Source organism: Alexandromys fortis, unplaced genomic scaffold (assembly GCF_014885135.2).
Source record: "Alexandromys fortis isolate MF-2015 unplaced genomic scaffold, M_Fortis_MF-2015_v1.1 scaffold_86, whole genome shotgun sequence".
Classification (NCBI taxonomy): domain Eukaryota; kingdom Metazoa; phylum Chordata; class Mammalia; order Rodentia; family Cricetidae; genus Alexandromys; species Alexandromys fortis.
In genome coordinates this window covers 238,724-257,187 of record NW_026067965.1, presented here as the reverse complement: position 1 = coordinate 257,187, position 18,464 = coordinate 238,724, and the positions used below count along the sequence as shown (strand labels likewise).

General features: G+C 44.7%; 1 protein-coding gene across 1 annotated transcript; it reads right to left on the bottom strand.

Moving 5' to 3' along the window:
- Nucleotides 1-16,615: 16,615 nt before the first annotated feature.
- LOC126508711 (60S ribosomal protein L35a-like) lies at nucleotides 16,616-17,016 on the bottom strand. The gene has a single exon (XM_050154098.1). The coding sequence runs from the start codon at nucleotides 16,971-16,973 to the stop codon at nucleotides 16,641-16,643; it is 333 nt and encodes a 110-aa protein (XP_050010055.1). The 5' UTR covers nucleotides 16,974-17,016; the 3' UTR covers nucleotides 16,616-16,640.
- Nucleotides 17,017-18,464: the final 1,448 nt, after the last annotated feature.

The window sequence follows — 18,464 nt, the reverse complement described above, 5'->3', positions numbered from 1 at the left end:
CAGGCTCTCGGCGGAGAGTCTTTATCTCTTTGAGTGCTGGTTCTCATGGACCCACTGTGTGTTTTAGTTATTTTTCCCACTGTAGTGGCCAAATAAATGCCCAATGCAATTTAAGGGAGGAAGGGCTTCTTCTGGCCTGTGGTTAAAGGAGTTCATTCGATCGCAGCAGGGAAGAGCAGGAGGCTGGCTGGCCACATCGCAGTCACGCTCCGGAAACGGAGAACTGGAAATTGGGCTGGGCCATAAAGGCTCTACACGCTGAGCCAATGGTCCCACCATCTGGGGACACTCTATTCAAACACGTGAGCTTATGGGGGTCATTTCACACTTAAATCACAGCACTGTGTAGCCACTGCATCGCAATGGCTATAACATACACATCCTGCCTGCTTTGCTGTCAGCTCAACACAAGCTAGAGTTATTTGGGAGGAGCGAACCATAATTGAGAAAATTCCTCCATAAAAGTGACCTGCAGGGGAGTCTGTGGGGTTGTATTCTTGACTAATTATTGTTTAGGGAGGGCTCAGCCCCCTGTGGGTGATGCTTTCCTCGGGTAGGGAGCCCTGATATGCTTGAGAAAGCAGAGAGGGGTTCACAGAGAGTAGGCAAGTGAGCGGTGTTCCTCCGTGGCCTCTGCTTCAGCTACTGCCTTGAGTCTGCCTAGGCATGGGCTGTTGATGGACTGTAGCCCTGTAAGCCCTTCGGTCATAGTGTTTATCTTAGCAATGAAAACCTAACTAGACAAGGCAATACCTTCATATATATGTCTATAAAATGGCCGAAAGATCGCAAAATCATTTCACATATCTTACTTAACCCTTCATCGTTGACTATAACATTCTAATGCAGTTATTTTTATTTCTACTTTATCCGGCGACTGATATTCAGAGAGGTGAAGCGTGGCCCAGCTAATAAGCGGCATAGCTAAATATGTGAACCCAGGTCAATCTGGCTTCGATGTTCCTGTTCACTCAACCTCAGAGTATTGATTTATGCAAATAGAGCTGCCCCCGATGATCATGCTTCCCTGTTTCTCACAGAACGCTGAAATGGAACTTCTCTTGTTAAAGGAGTAAAGTCGTTGGTATAAGATCCAGCGGGAGCTCTGTAAAGAGAAGAACTAAGCGACAAACAGCCAAGCTGGTATCTGCAGTTTGACTGGCTCACACTAGTAGTGTACTCTCCAGCTCCCAAGAATAACTTAAACTAAAGGTAAACAGAAGCTGAGCGATTCATTAGCTGGTTGAAGACCACATGGCTAGCTAGTGAATGCCATGGTCAGGATCCCACACCAGGCACACATATAAACTAATGAACATAGGAGGTAACGGGGTCACCCGGGCGGAGGGGGGGGGGAGCCAGGCCAAAGACTCATAGCAACGAACACTTGCAAGTCAAGATGTATGGACTAAAGGATAAACTGTGTGACTCCCAAGGCCACACTACAGCTTCCATGACAAGATTCTTCTTCTTTACTTGGTTGTTTTGTTTCTTTGTGTTGCTTGGGTTTTGGGTTTTTCTTTTAAATTTGGTTTGGTGTTTTGGGGGCTGGGTTACAAGGACAGAGGGCGGATGCCAGGGGACAGGGAGATACGTGGGATCAGAATGAAAAAAGAAAAGAAAGGAAAGAAGGCAGAAGGAAGGATTCCCTTCAACAAGACTTTCCTATTTGTGCACAGCAATGATGAACGTTGATGAGGGAATTTATAATGCTGTCTATGGTTTCAATGAATTAAATCTGCTTTATGTGCCCCATCTTCCTTCGGGAGTAATTTTGTTTCTTCAGTCTTCTATACTGTTTTAAGATTTGAAACATTTTTAGTTTTTGCAAGCTTCTATAAAAAATAATCAGTAAAAATAACTTACACAGTCCTTATACCTCAATTAACAGTATCTTATCCCATTTGCCTTATAATTTCTCCATGTATGTCTGTGTTGTTTTTCTGGCCTTTGGAAGACATCACACCCCTTTCTGCCTCAATACTCCAGTGTGTGCTTCTCAAGAACCAAGTGCATTTTCTTCTATAACCACATTCTGATTATCAAATCAAGACCTTATTATTGATTTAACATAATTACACAACCACCAAATCTTATTTATTTGTTTCTAATTATCTAAAAAGTGACCTTCATGAGAAAAACAACTCCGGGTTCAGGATCAAATCAAGGACCACAGGCCACGTTAGCTGTCATGTCTCTGTCTCTCTTCAGTCCCCTTTCATCTAGCAATGTTTCTGCTTTTTGTTTGTTTGTTTTTTTCCTAAAAAGACTTTATATTTGGGGCATTTTAAGTTCACAGCACAGCCGAGTGGGAAGAATGTGGCACCCCGTATACTCTCTGTCCTTCAACCACATGCCCCCCCCCCCCCCCCCCCCCCCCCCCCCCCCCCCNCCCCCCCCCCCCCCCGCTGCCAGCATCCTCCATGGGGAAGTATATTTGGTACAGATGATGATCCAACACTGTTACATCGTTGGCATCCACAACCCACTCTTGTTTGGACAAACACAGGATGCTGTGGATCCACCATTTTGGCTTCACGGAATATTTTCCCCGCTCTACAGATCCTGTGTTCCACCCACTCGCCCTCAGAACCTCTGAGCAGCCCTTCCATCAGCCTCCAAAAACAACTGATCTTTTCTCTCTCATTACAGATATTTCAACGAGAAACATTGTAGACACGGTCCCAGCTGCCATCTAACTGGGATCCTGCGTACTGTTCAGATTGGTTTCTCTCACGTTACTAACCCACATGTAATTTTCCCTGTACGTCTTTTTATGGCTTAACCGTTCTTTTAGCACCGAATGCTATTTCATTGTCTGGCTTTATCACAGTTTGTTTATTCATTCACAGAGGGACATCGTCCAAGCCCAGGAAGATAGGAATAAAGCGGCTATAAATATCCATGTGTAGGTTTTTGCTTGGCTAGACGTTTTCAGCGGGTTTGAACGTAAGCCAGGGGGTCTGGCTGCGGAGCGAGAGTCCATCTAGGTTCTTCCAAAGATGCTCCACTGACTTCCAAAACCTTTGTACCATGTCCCATCCCCACCACCGGTGGACGAGGGCTGCTCTTGCTCCATGGCTCCCCAGCACTTTGGGTTGCCCATAGTTTAGACATTCACCGCTTTGGTAGCTGTGTCGTAGTGACATGGTGCTGCTTGTTACAACACAAACATCTTAGTTCATGGATCATCTGTCTGGGCTTACGGCAACACTCGCTACAAGATCTTGACCCAGTGGGATTGTGTGTACCAAACTCATTCCTGGTGGGGTGACCTTATTTAATAACCATGACTAACATAGCTGAACTTTTCCTAAGATGGGGCTCAGGGATGTTCAACTAACCATGCACTGTGTTAGACTTTTCTCTCTGTGATCCGTTTGTTCAAGGTCAAATAGACAGACATTCCAAAATACCCTTATTTGTCGAAGCCTGTGTATAATCTATTACCTTAATTAGTTAATTTGTGTGACATCACTGCTTTTCAAATTAACATACTTTAACATGCTAACGGCTGTTACTTAGTGAGTACATATTAAGCACCAGCCCTCTTACAACCACGAGGAAAGTGTTATTACACACTAGTCTGAGGATTCTGCGATCCTACACCCTGGAAACTGGTGGCCGAGGGTTACAGGTGTATCACAGTAATTGTTACAATTGATATCTTCTGCATAGAACCTACACTGATAGTCTCGATAACCCTTTGGGTAATACAAGGGAAGTTAAGCATAAGATCAACAGAATGTTCCAGAGACAGCAGCAGAATACTTACATGGGACATTCTCCAGCCCCACCCCCACGTCCCCCCACTCTGGGAGCCCAGAGAATGCTACTTGTAGAAGAAATGCAGACGCAGACTGAGTTAAAATTGACTCGGATCCAAGTCTAAACAAATCTAAAAGAGCTCTTTCAGTAATATGGAATGTCACTTCATTTGCAAACTGAAGCAAGTGACTTGAGAAGCCCTTGTGTTGTCTTAGGCAAGACCTGGGCATCAGGCAGGAAACACAGAAGCAAAACTGGTGAGCAGCTCAGCCTTCCTTTCTATCCCGTTTTCATTGTTTGTGTGTGTGTGTGTGTGTGTGTGTGTGTGTGTGTGTGTGTGAGCTGCAGATTCCTAGAAACAGTTTCTACCTGAGACTCCACAGAGGCCACACCAGGCTGTGTCTAAAGTGTCTACATAAATTATGTCAGGAAATCAACAGAACAAAGTAAGTTCAAGTCAAAGGTAGACTTTTTTTTTTAAGATAAATTTTTATTTATTTATTTAACATCCTGGTTGCAGCTTCCCCTCCCTCCTCTCTCTTCCCAGATCCCCATCTCCCCTCTGTTCCTCAATCCACTCCTTCTCCATTTCAATTCAGAAGAGGGCAGGCCTCCCATGGATATCAACAAAACACGGCATAACAAGTTGCAGTAAGATTAAGCACTTTGCCTTATATTAAGGCTAGGCAAGGCAACCCAGTATGAGAAATAGAGTCTCAAAAGCCAGTAAAAAGAGCCATAGACAGCCCCTGCTCCCGTTGTTAGGGAGACTTAGAAAACCAAGCTACAGAACTATCACATATATACAGAGCGCCTAGGTCAGTCCCATGTAGGCTCCCTGGTTGTCGGTTCTGTCTATGTTGAGCCCTTTAGAACCCAGGGTAGTTGACTGACCCCTCTGGCTCCTACAATCCTTTCTTCCCTTTGCTACAAGATTCCCTACTCCACCTAATGTTTGGCTGTCTGCATCTATTTCAGTCAGTTGGTGGATGAAGCCTGTCTTATGACAGACAGTTGGGCTAGGCTCCAGTCTGGTCACAGGAGATGGCCAGTTCAGGCTACCAATCTGATATTGCTACAAATCTCAGCCGGGGTCATCTTGTAGATTCCTGGGAGATTCCTTTGCTCCAGGTTTTTACCTGACCCAGAGATGCCCCCCTCTTTCCAATAGTCTCTGTACTCTAACCTGATTGCTCATGTTCCCACCCAATCCCTGCCCTCAGTCCACTCAAATCCCTATTTCCCCTTCACAGCATGGGTGTCCTTCCATGACTCCTCGTTACCTAGTCTCTGTGGACTGTAGCATGATTATCCTTTACTTTACAGCTAACATCCACTTATGAGTGAGTACACACCAGGCTTGTCTTTCTAGGTCTGGGTTACCTCAACTCAGAATTACTTTTTTTTTCTAGTTCCATCCATTTGCCTTCAAATTTCCTGGTATCCTTGTTTTAAACAGCTGAGTAATACTCCACTGTGTAAATGTACCACCTTTAAAAAAAATCCATTTCTTGGCTGAAGGACATATTTTTTTTTCCAGGTTCTGGATATTATAAATAAAACTGCAATCCCCATTAAAATCCCAGCGCAATTCTTTACAGACCTTGAAAGAGCAATATTCAACTTTATATGAAAAAAAAAACCCAGGATATCTAAGAAAAAAAAACCCATACTTCTAGATGTATCACCATCCCTGATTTCAAACTCTACTACAGAGAGAGCTATCATAAAAAAAGAGCATGGTATTGTCATAAAAACAGATTGATCAATGGAATTGAAGACCCAGATGTACATCCATACAACCACGGACACCTGACTTTTGACAAAGAAGCCAAAATTATACAAAGGAAAAAAGGAAAGCATCTTCAACAAATGGTACTGGTCTAACTGGATGTTGGCGTGTAGAAGAATGTAAATAGAGCATTATCTATCACCCTGAATCAAAGACCTTCACATCAAACCAGATACACTGAGCCTGTTAGAAGGGAAAGTGGGAAATAATCTCAAATGCATTGGCACAGGAGACAACTTCTTGAGCAGAACACCAACCAATAGTTCAGGCACTAAGATTGACAATTTATAAATGGGACCTCATGCAACTGAAAAGTCTCTGTAAGGCAAAGGACACCGTTAATAGACACAACACATACAACGGCAGGCAACAGAATGGGAAACTAGGTATCCACAAACCAAAATATCCAATTAAAAATGGGGTACAGAGAATTCTCAAAGGAAGAATCTCAGATGATGGAGAAACATTTAGGGAACTGCTCAACATCCTTATCCATCAGGGAAATGCAAATTAAAACGACTGAGATTCCATCTTACACCTGTCAGAACGGCCAGGATCAAAAGCACAAGCGACTAGGGAACACTCTTCCGTTCTCGGGAGTGTAAACTTGTACAGCCACTGCGGAAGCCACTGTGGTGGTTCCTCAGAAAACTGGTAATCAACATACCACAAAGACCCAGGTATACCACTCTTAGGCATATACCCAAAGGATGCTCAATCATACGGACATCATAAAGGACACGTTCTCAACTATGTTCATAGCAGCTTTATTCAAAGGGAGTTGAGTACCGTAAATGAGCTCACCATACTCCGCTTTTGGTACCTGTGGCGCCCCCTTGTGGCCCATGTACAAGCGCGCGGACAGTTCTTCCAGGCCTGCCACAAAACTGGACTCCCTTCTTTTCTTTCTGAACGCACCTCATAAGTGCATTCAGCTGTTGAAACTGAATTGTATCTTCGTTAACTCAACCCCAAAGACACCCTTCCCCACTCTCATTGGGGTGCTTGCCCTATTTCTTCCAGGCCACATTGGAGGAAGACTGACTTCTCATTGAGGTCTCCCGTTTTGCTGGGAGCAGAATGTTCAACAAAGAACATTCAATTTAATTAGCACATTAACATAATCACATCAAGCGTAGACAGAGCGCTTGACAATAGGAAATTGGGTAAATGAACGTGAATGATTTCAGCCCTGTGCTTTATAATTAGGCAAAGAGGAGAGAACGCTTAAATGCTGCCCTGTGTGCTCAATGTGCTGGTTTCTGATTGAAGAGGCTGGGGTTGTTGACGCCAAAGACACTTAAATTTATCTTACTATTCAAAATGAGACAAAAGAGTAAACACAGAGTCCTCCGTTCACGGGCACTTTCTGACCTTCTGTGCGCCACGTGAGCTGCTCCCTCGCTGGCCGCAGCCTTCATCAAAGCCGGAACGCTGCAGCGAGGAGCTCTATGAACGAAAACAGGTACCGGTGCCAATTTCTAGAGCTCAGGACACAGAACACATAAAAGGTGACCAAAATAAATAAATAAACCCTCATGGAAAATTCTAGGCTTCAGCCCGCCTTTTATAGTGTGCCAGGAGCTTTGTTTCCTTTTCCAGCCGGGGTCTCCTGTGGCTCGGGCTGCCTTCTGACTCAACCGGCTGCGGCTGAAAATGACCTTGAACTCGGGGTCCTCCCGCCTCCTGCTCAGCTCAGAAGTACTGGGATTACAGGTGGTACCTGTGGCAATCTTGCGCCAGAACCATCCATAGACTTCCCATTCTCAGCCCTGTGCCCTCGATCAACTTCAGGCGACCTACAGTTAGAGGTCATTTTCTCAGCAGAACCTTTGAGATTTAAGACGGGAAGCAAACAGGGCAAGACAAGTCAGAAGCAGCAAAAACCCCATGTGGCTGATGCTAGTTGTTTTGACCACCCAGAAGTTGACAAGTAAAAGACAGAACATTTAAAGGACAGACATTAGAAGGCCATAGATACTGACAGTGATGTCACACAAACTTAAATCTGCTGCCGTGGTGGTCAGTCCTTATTGTCACCTTGGTAGGATTTAAGGTCACCACGGACTATATATTTCTAAGTGTGTCTGTGAGGGTGATTCTAGAAATGTTTAACCAAGGAGAGAAGACCTGCCGTGGTGTGGGCAGCACCGTGCCCTGGGCTGGAGGCTCAAACTGAATTTTAAAAAGTGAGTTGAAAAACAGTATTTGTTTCCGTCTGCAGAGATGATGTCACAGTCACACCCCTCTCCTGTCCCCGCGCCTTCCCTGTCGTGATGGGCTGCCTTCCCTCAAACTTCCTGACTCAGCTGTAGCTGCAAAACCTTGCAGCTCTTTTAAGAGGTCCTGCCATGAAACACTTAAATGGTGTTGATGAAAAGCTGAAGGAATGCTTTTCGGTTTTCAGCCATAGCAGGAAAAAATCTGCACTTTAAAATGCCGGCTTTCTGGGCTGTCCTGCCAGGGCAAACTCTGCCGTCCAGGCAGGCAGGACGACTAACTGTGGTCTATGAGCAGAATGCTGTAAGCTTGCTTGCTGGCAGGGACCTTGAAACACCATAGAGTTATGGCAATAACTGCTCTTCCCTGCTAGAGATCTTTACTTTCCTTCTGATCTGAGTTACTGAAAGCTGTGTCAAAGTTGTTTACCAGATCTGCTTCACGAGCCCGTGTTGCCTTGCCTTGAGGATCAGAGGATAAGGTTTTCACCTGTTGGCCCACCTGACTGTTGGGTGTATAAGCCTCCATGGTGCTATTGAGTAGGGGTTTCTTACCAGTGACTAGAGGTCCGTGTCTCTGTCTCTCTGTCTGTGTCTTTGTGTGTGTTTCAATCTCCAGCCCCTTGCCTGAAGCTCGCGAACTGTATGGTAGCGCATAGAGCACAGACAGGCATTGTGCGCTGCGTGTCATGATATGACTAAATGGTCCATCTTCTCGTGGTTCAGAAATTACATAGACCACAGGAAAAGAAATCCATGTCTCTTCTTTCTTAGAGATTTACTTTTACTCTTAAGTGCTAGTTGGGACTTTGTGAAGATTCTGTGGTGTGCGTGTGTGGCTGCCATGTTGTATACGTGTGTAATGAGGTCAGAAGAGGGTGTTGTGTTCCCTGGAGCTGGAATTACTCAGGTCTTCCGCCAGAGCCCTAACCACTGAGTCACCGCTCCAGCCCCCATGTCCTCTCTGCGCATTTCATTTCACCCAGCAGACTGTGGGTTCAGGAAGAATAAGCAGGGCTGGCCCTTGAAGTGCCGCACAAATGTGAGGCCCAGCAGGCTTGTTTTGGTATTGATAATATTAACGCCACAGCCCTCAGGAAACGCGGGGCAGAGCTGACAATAAATGAGATGTTCAGGCTCCAGCTCTGTCAGAAAGAACGAGAATTTAGCCTCCACACACCTGAAGCTGCACCTGGCCCTGGTTTCCAAAGACTGTATGTCCTTGTAAAAGTCTGCTTTCTCTCTTGACCTGGCTTTGTAAAGCCGTGGTTCTGTTCCTATCTCTCTCCACAATCTAGACAGCTCTGTTGTTTATCTTCTCTTGTCTCGGGCCTGGCTTCCCTATTGCCCACCCCTCTGACCCATGGGAGAATTCTCACCAAAAAAAAAAAAAAAAAAATGAATGGGGTCAGACTGACAACAAGTCTCTCTCTCCCTGCTTCCAGACTCAGAAAGATTGAGCCACGAAGAAAGATTATTGCTGGAAAATTCTGTGGCACTTTAGCAGGCTGGGAGGCAGGGCTAACCAAAGCACTTGGGAGCCTGCCTTTGCTCCTTCTCAGCTGCTGTGATATTGTGTAAGGACGAGCCTGGTGCAATGCCTGAACTTGAGGGGAAGAGGGGAGAGAGCAGGAATATGTTTCTGTGTCAGAAGAGAAGCTGCCTGGCAATAATTAAGCCTCCTGAGTTAGAACTTAATAAAAAAAAAATGTCCTTGCTGTGGGTTTCCAAGGTTCTCTGGTGAGGAGAACAGAGTGAAAACGTTTTGGGAAACACAGAGAGGTTTCAACGCTCAGGCAGGGTAGAAGCCGCACACCTCCTGCTATTGGCTCCTGTCGTTTTTATGAAGCGGAGTTTTGCAGGGTCTGGGAGATGCCTTGGGGAGCATTTTCCTTCCAATTCCTGACTTTAAAACTCTACTCAGATAAAGAATTAGAGTCCTAGGTTTAGAGAAAGCTGCACCTAAGTTCACCGCTACTTCCAGACAGCCTACCAGGAGGGATGCCTTCAGGGGAAGACACTGTTCTAGGCATCTATGTTCAGGAAAACTCTGGACTGTGGAGGAAACCCCCACAGTGATTTCTCCTCGTCCTTTTGACCTCAGCCAGGAAAGCAGGTCCTCACCTAGACTGGTGGTTGGGAAAAACATGGGTAGAGAGGAGGAATGGTGGGGAAGACAACAATGAGGAATTATGGGAATGTATAAGCTATGGTGCCTGAGTTCTATTCCCCCTGTGCTTTTATGTTTCTGGGGTCTGGATAGCAAACAGCCTGGGGTCTCGTTCATCGGTGTCTTCGATGACTTCATGGGATCAACCTCTCTTCCCCCTCTACCAACACTAACTTCCTTTATGAATTGTGTCCTTTGGCCCTGGGTCACAACTGATCCAAACAGTTCAAATGTCTCTGAGCCTGTTTTCCTCACCTGTGACAGAGACAGCATAGGAGCAAGTGGTTCCATTTGTGGAGAAGGTTATCAGCCTGAGGAAAGGATATTAATTGGATTCTAGCTTCATGTCTCCAACTTGAGTTGCCCCCAACCCTTCCGAATAGCTTCGTTTACATGTAAGGGCTTAACTTTATTGTGGCCAGAAAAGAAACCCTTGCATGACCACCTCTTGTCGCTGCGCTATGCCAGCTGGTCCTCTTATCACTCCGCTGCAGGGTTGTCTACTCAGCTGCTCTGACTGCCACTCTTGTTTCCTTCCTTTGGCTAAGACTCCATATGGACAGCTTCTTTCTCCCATCGTGGCCTTTGTCTGTGCCACGAGACTCCAAACCACCTGAATTAGCAATAGTTCCTTCTTCAGTCCTGGCCTTCACCCTTCACACAACCAAACAGACATTTTTCAAAGAACAAATCAAGCCCAGTCCCTGCTCTCAACCTTCAGTGGGCTCCAACGGAATCTGCCCCTCCCTGTTGGGGTCCAGAGTCCTCCAGACCTAGGCTGCCCCCTGCCCAGCCTCATCTTCCTGTCTTCTCTGCCTCCACCATGCTGCCCCTGGTGACTCTCCAGTGAGAGGGACCTGCCTCTGGGATCTCCCATGAGCCATACTGCAGTGGCCTCGATCCTTCCTTCCCCAGACAGTGCCATCTTCAGCCTCATTTCCTATATGGCTCTAACATTCTAGAAGCCCCACCTAGACACGGCACTGGCAGCCTCTCCATGCTTTGGTGTGTTGCCCGACTTTCTCCTAGTGAATTTCACTCTTGGTACTGAGTTTCATTGTTTCTCATGAGAACAGAACGTCTATCGCCTTGATGTCGTCCCTGCCTTCAATTTCTAACACGCAGCAAAGAGTCAGGAAGTGCTTGCAGGAGCCACAGATAATCCAGCAATGGCACCTGGCACATTCAGCAGCTTCTTATTGCAAGTGTGGCACAGACACTGCCACCTAGTCACTTAGGAATGTTCCCCCAGGTAAAGAGCTCTGTATATCATAATTCAAACAGAGTATCACTGCACTGAATAGGCACCACAAAAGGACCTTGACATTCTTTACTTCACTTTGTTCTTAGGCCCATTTCTTAAATAAAGTTTTATTAACACCAGGTTGCCAATGAGGAAAAGAAGAATCAAAATGACCAGCGACCATCTCTCCACCATACTGGATCTGAGAGCAACCTCCAGCTCCAAGTACACTGCTCTCTGTCATACACCTTCTGCTTCCAGAATCCCAGGCACAGTGACCATGGCAACCCATCCAGTCTTCAGTAGGGATCCAATTCACCCTGACCTCCTCTGTTTTAGAGGGACTCCCCCTCGCACCTTGTGAGCTCCCTGAGAAGAAAGACTGGGTTTTGTCCCAGGAGCACAGGGCTGGAAGTACAACGGGGTCTCAGAAACAGCAGCTCCACTAGGCCTGGATCTCCATTGTAAGGAAGCAGAGAAAGGGGGAAGACACACAGGGTTGGGTCCTTTCCAAAGAGGAGAGAGTCGTGTTTTGACACTTCAAAAACGAGAGTACCTAAGGTGGCTCTTGTGGAATATGAGTTTTCTGAATTCTATTTGGCCTGGTAGGGCAGTCAGTGAGAAGGAGGAGCTGTAAAAAGCTACGTGAGAGTTCCCAGTGACAGTCATCAGCATGGTTGGGGTCATCCCAGTCCACTGGGACGCAGGGCATGATCTTCACAACCTACACAACATCCTTTATTGCTGAGTGCTTAAATGTCCAGGATGGCAATTCCTTTGGAAGTTGTGTCATGAAAATGTCTCCTTCTGAAAGAATTAATCTGGAGACATTTAGAAGGATGGTTTCAGAGACGAGGTGAGATGAGATTTTGTCTCTGAGTATTCTAAAACCTTGGGTTGGTTGGACAGATTTGATATGCCCTTCAGGACTGGGAAAGGCTTCTAATGGGAAGTCTAGACATGCCGGAAACAAGAGCAAAAGGCTCCAGCGATAGAATCCCAATGAACATCGTTCATGGTTTAAAACGGAACCAATTTCCTCTCTGAAGAGAGAATGAGATCCTATTAATATTGTCTGAGTGTCTGACCTGAATATGACTGAGGGGATATTTTTCAGTCGGCCACAGGAGTGTTTGGATTGTTTCTACCGTTTCACCCTCTTGCCCATTTTAAGTGACGCTGCTAGGGGGTGAAAAGAATTTCTTCTTTACACTGAGCACTAGACACTGAAAAGAGAGCTACAAATAGCTCTTTCCCTTTCAGGTCACCTCTGCACTCTTTTGATTGAGTCTTTGGAAAATACAAAAGATTTTAGTCTTAATGAAGTACCTTTCAAATTACTCTTTCTGATGTCATATCTAAGTCACCTTGCCTCGGGTAAGGAAATAGAGATTTTTTTTTTTTCTGAGAGCTTTATGATTTTATCACTTATATTTAAGTCCTTGATCATTTGAAGAAATTTTTGTATAGTCTATGAGACAAGGGAATGGCTATGTTCCTTGTTGTATATATACACATTTGTGTGTGTGTGTGTGTCTGTGTAATGGTTCATTTTTATTGGATTTGAAAACAGCTTAGCAGCTTAGTAAAGCTCACCCAGAAGCAGGTGTCTATGAGGCTCACAGATCATGAGGGCCCTGATCTAACAAGCAGCTTAATACATTGATGGATGAAACACTAGACAGCTCTTTCTGTGGGGTAGAGGTTCTGTGGCAAGCGGGGCTTGATTGGAGGAAGCAGGTCACACACCTGATTGTGTCCTTATGGGCACTATCTTGATCTGGGCCTTTTGTATCATTGTTCCACTCTGCTCCGTGTCTATCAGGATGTGAACTTTACTACAAGTGCACACCTCGACACACCAACATACCACCACACCACCAGACAGAAACCTCTGAACCCATGAGCAGAACAACCCCTCCTTTGTTTCTTGTGTGTTTTGTAACTCTGATACTGTCAAGTGAAAAGGATCTAGAATCCCCTAGAAGACAAGACTCTAGGCGTGTCTGTGAGGGATGATCTAGGACTATCTCTATTAGGGTTGTCAAGGCGGGAAGATATACTCTAAAAGTGGGTGGAGCCATTCCCTGGACTTGGACTCTGGAGTCCTTGAAAGGAATCAAGCTGAGCACAGCCCTCACCATCATTCTCTGTTCCCTAACCAGAACCTAATGTGACCAGATGCCCGGAAGCTCCTGCTGCCTTTACCTGTCCACTACCAGAGACTGTGTACCCTTGAACTGTGAGCTGAACCGAGCCCTTTAAGTTGCTTTTTGGTCCGGTGTTTTGTTGCAGCAATGAGGAAAGTAACCAATTCTGTAACAGGAATAAGAGTCAAACACAATCGCCAATTATCCTGGCATCATTTGTTGGAAGACTGTTCTTTCCTTTCTTGAATTTTCTTGATACTCTTGCCAAAATCTGGCTGACTCTAACCACGAGGGAGTAATTCTGGACTCGGTTTTGTTCTGTGGATCTATATCCGTATCTCTATGCCAGCATCGCATTGCCTTGACTGTTGTATCTCTGTAGCAAAATATAAAATCAGGAAGTGCTAAGTTCCAAGTATTCAGAAACACCATTTTATTTTACTTGGCGTCTTGCTGGTTTGTTTGTTAATAGTTTTCCTCCCCCTAATGGTTGTTTCTGGGGATTCTTTAAGATTTCCCATATATGAGGATTTATCACTTACAAAATGGATAGGTTTTTTTTTCCTTTCTCGGCAGGATGCCTTTCATTTCTTCTGCCAATTTCTCCTGCCTAGACTTTCCAATCCAATGATGAATTTAAGTGCTAAAATCATTTTTGTCCCCATATTAAAGTGGCATATTAAACATGTCTTTGTTTCCTGATGCTAAAGGGAATTTTTCCTATAGTGTTAAATAGAATATTGGTGTTTCTTACAGATGCTTGTCATCAGGTTGATGGGCTCAACTTCTACCCCTAGTCTGTTGTCTTTAATTGATTTTATTAAGCTATACATTTTTGTCCTCTCCCTTCTTGTCCTCCCCTTTCCCCTTCTACACTGTCTTGTGACCCCCCAACACTCCCAATTTACTTAGATCTTGTCTTTTTCTCCTTCTTATGTAGATCCATGTATGTCTCTCTCTAGGTCCTCTTTGTTGTCTAGTTTCTCTGGGGTTGTGATCTATAAGCTGGTTTCTTTGCTTTATGTCTAAAAGCCACTTTTGAATGAGTACATATTATATGTGTCTTTCTGGGTCTGGGTTACCTCACTCATTATAGTTTTTTTCCTAGATCCATCCATTTGCCTGCAAATTTCAAGATGTCATTATTTTTTTTTCTGCTGAGTAACGTTCCATTGTGTAAATGTACCACATTTTCTTTATCTGTTCTTTGGTTGAGGAGCATCTATGTTGTTTCCGGTTCTGTCTATTACAAACAATGCTGATATGAACGCAATTCGGCACATGTTCTTGCCATGTGATTGAGCTTCCCTTGGATATATACCCCAAAGTGGTATTGCTGTGTCTTGAGGTAGATTGCTTCCTAATTTTCTGAGAAATCACCATACTGATATCCAAAGGGGCTGTACCAGCTTGCACTCCCACCAGCAATGCAGGAGTGATCCCTTTACCCCACATCCTCTCCAGCATAAGCTGTCATCAGTGTTTTTGATCTTGGCAATTCTGAGAGGTATAAGATGGAATCTCAGAGTTACTTTAATTTGCATTTCTCTGATGGCTAAGGATGTTGGCCATTTCCTTAAGTGTCTTACAGCCATTTGAGATTTGTGTGTGTAAAAAAAATCCAGGATAGTCAAAATAATCCTGTACAATAAAGGAACTTCTGGAGGCATCACCATCCCTGACTTCAAATTCTACTACAGAACTATGGTAATGAAAACAGCCTGGTATTGGCATAAAAACAAACAGGAGGCCCAAGGGAATCAAATTGAAGAACCGAATATCAATCCACACAACTACAAACACCTGATTTTTGACAAGGAAGTTAAAAACATAAAACAGAAAAAGAGCATATTTAACAAATGATGCTGGCATAACTGGATATCAACATGTAAATGAGCGCAAATAGATTCATATCTATCCCCCATGCACAAAACTCAAGTCCAAATGAATCAAAGACCTCAACATGAAACCAACCACACTGGACCTCATAGAAGAGAAAGAGGGAAGTACACTTGAACGCATTGGTACAGGAGACCACTTCCTAAATAGAACCCCAGTAGCACAGACACTGAGAGCAGCGGTTAATAAGTGGGACCTCTTGAAACTAAGAAGCTTCTTTAAAACCAAGGGCACTGTCAACAAGACAAAAAGGCAGCCTACTGAATGGGAAAAGATCTTCATCAACCTCACATCAGACAGAAGACTGATCTCCAAATTACACAAAGAGCTCAGGAAACTTGACATCCATAGAACAAATAATCCAATACAACAATAAAACAATAATCTAGTTTGTTAACCATTTCATTTCGCCAAATACCTTTTAGTTTCCATCGACTGAGATGATCTCGTGAGAGTTCCCTCTTCATCTCATTAGTATGGCTTATTACATTAATTTTTCATAGTCTGAACTAGTATTGCATTCTTCTGATAAAGCTGACTTGATTCTGTTTTACATGTTGTTAGATGTAGTTGGCCCAGTGCTTTGTGCAGGGGCTAAGAGAACTGGGCTAGGACCCTATGACAGCTAGTGGCAGAGAAGAGAGCTGAGCCGCAGAAGCCCAGACAAAGAGCTTTTGGCACCTGTGTCTTTTGCTGCTCAACGGTCACCCAGATCCTTGACTGGACACACGACAGACTTAATGTTTCTGTGACATTCACCTATAGTTAGAGAAGATGGGGGAGGTAAAGGATGGTGATCCTTTCACACTCTTGTGATCTTCTGGAGCCAAGATCCGGGTCCACTCATTCAGCTACAGAAGACTGAGTGGTACTGTCTTCTAGCCAGACGCTTCTGAGAACATTGCCACTAGCGTTAGGCTGCTGAGCCCTGATGTAGGAGGGCTGGGGTGCACTCCATTCTCGTCCTCCTCCTCCTCTGGGAATCTCCATCACATCTTCCATATTTCCACACCTTTCATTTGCCTCTGAGTATCTGAGTCCCTCGTATGGGAGAAAACATCCCTTGTGCCCAGAGCAAGAGGTGACATCAGTGAATTAGGAAAGTCACACTCTGGAAATAGGTGTTTAGTCTCTGACGCATTAAGGGATTTTTCTCTTTGTCACATGGATTGGTAAGCTGATCCCTATATTGCAACCTTTGCTTAAGGCTGGATAAATTTTCTGGACAATTGGAAAAGATTTTAAAAACCCACAGAATGTTTATGGTGTGTGCCCACTCTGAGACACAGTGTAGGAAAGTGGATTTTTCTCAGTTAATTCAGCTAGCCCTCAGCCAAAGACATGATCACTCCCTTTCCACCATTTTTTTCCCACTTTTATTTATTTACTTTTCATTGGTTTAAATCCGGGATGGGTACAGCATCACACGGATTCTGTGTCCAATGGCTTTTGCAGGAAGGTTGCTTCGGAATTTGGCACGGACCATGCCACTGTTTCCATGGGCCCCAGTTACTTTCCCCCAGATCACTCTGGTTTTGTTTGGTTTGCTTCCAGGTGTCAGTGTTTTGTTCTTTGCTTTATACACATAAGCGCATCTCTTGCCCAAGTAGAATTCAGTTTCATCTCGGGCATAAACACCTTCAATTTTAAGGAGAGCCGTGTGCTCTCTCTGGTTCCGGAGACCTTGCTTATAGCCAGCAAAAGTGGCCTTGCACCACAGCCTTCCAGACATACTGTCCTTTAGAAGTCCTGTTCCCAGCAGGCCTCCACAGGCGCCAAGATGGCCGAAAACCCTTTCCACCATTTTTGAGGGGAGGCATTTACAGCAGAAGGTAGAGAACCGTTTGGTTCATAAAGGCTCTCCCACACATAGTCTCTCCCTAAGGCTTCCTTAGACAAGCAACAACAGGTGAAAATGACCTTTCTGAGCAGACAATCCCTGACTGCGTCCTTGTCAGATGAACTCAATCAGGGTGGAAGCAGAAACAGGTGTCCATGTCTAGGAGCTTTTTTTTTTTTCTAGGAGCTTTTTGATGCCAGCCCCTCCAATGGTAAATAGTGGGCCTCAGTTGCAAAATGCCACTCAGTTGCAAAATGCAAAAAGGCTTTGAGTATGTCTATAGGTAAATGGGTAAATCAGAAGTCAGGGTGAAGAAAGAGGAAGGAAGAACAGATCATTGTCCAGGAGGAACATGGATCAAAGTTTCCTAGCTCCCCGTTTCCAGAGCCTTCGCTGTGCATTTTTTCAGAATTGTCTTCTGTGTTTTCCATGTGGTGTGGTAGGGAGACTCCCTCCACACAGCTCAGCCTGACACGTGGACAAATCTCTGCTTTCCAATTCTCTATAACGAATATATTATTGAAATTCAATAAAGAGTCGTTCGTAAAGATGAAAATATGATTACGAGACGCTGTCTCTTAACTCCTAGGATCAACGCTAGAAGGAATTCTTCCTAAGAGCTGTGAAGGGATTGTGATCCGTCTACATATATGAAACATTTATGCACAGAACACCGTGGCTTATGTGCATCAGTGTGTTTACCTCCCCAAACCTTATAAGGTAGACGGTTTTTTTTATTTTTTAACACGCTTTACAGTGAGGAGTCTGAGCAACAGTTACCAGTGACAGTTAAAGTTCAGATCAGAAAATCTGATTTCAAGGCACAAACTCCCAGTGTCCCCAGCCCTTGTCATAGGGACAAAACTCATTTAAGCTATAAGGAATCTTCTCTGAGGTTTGAGTGTTCAGACTAGTGCTTACTGTATGTTGCACACACGCCCCTGCATAGCCACCAACCTTCCTTTTGCTGACCGCTCCCATTAGTTCCCTTTGTCCCCTAAACAGCTTAGCTTTGTTTTCAAATTGTATATGCATGTCTGCTCTTGTGTCTCTCTAGGAACCACAAATGAAAGAAAATGCATGCTTAACCCCCTTTTGAGACTGACTTAACATCACTTGATATAATGGTCTCTAGTTGTATCTATTTCCTTGCCAACTCCATGACTTTGTTCTTTTTTATGAATTTTAAAAAGTACCTCTATTTCCCAATACACAGGCAAACAGACAGAGAGAGCTCACATGTCTCCGTGTTTGAGTCTTGCCCACTTAAAAGGAAACCGGCAGGCTGTGGTTTGGATAAATGCTCCTTCAAGGCCCCAAGGTGGTGCTAGTGGAAGGCAGGAGCCTTTTTCAGGATGTGAGGCCCAGCGCCCACTGCTGGTG

Bases quoted from the DNA above. Each gene is read 5' to 3' on its own strand.
- LOC126508711 (XM_050154098.1), bottom strand. From the start codon at position 16,973: ATGTCTGGAAGGCTGTGGTGCAAGGCCACTTTTGCTGGCTATAAGCAA.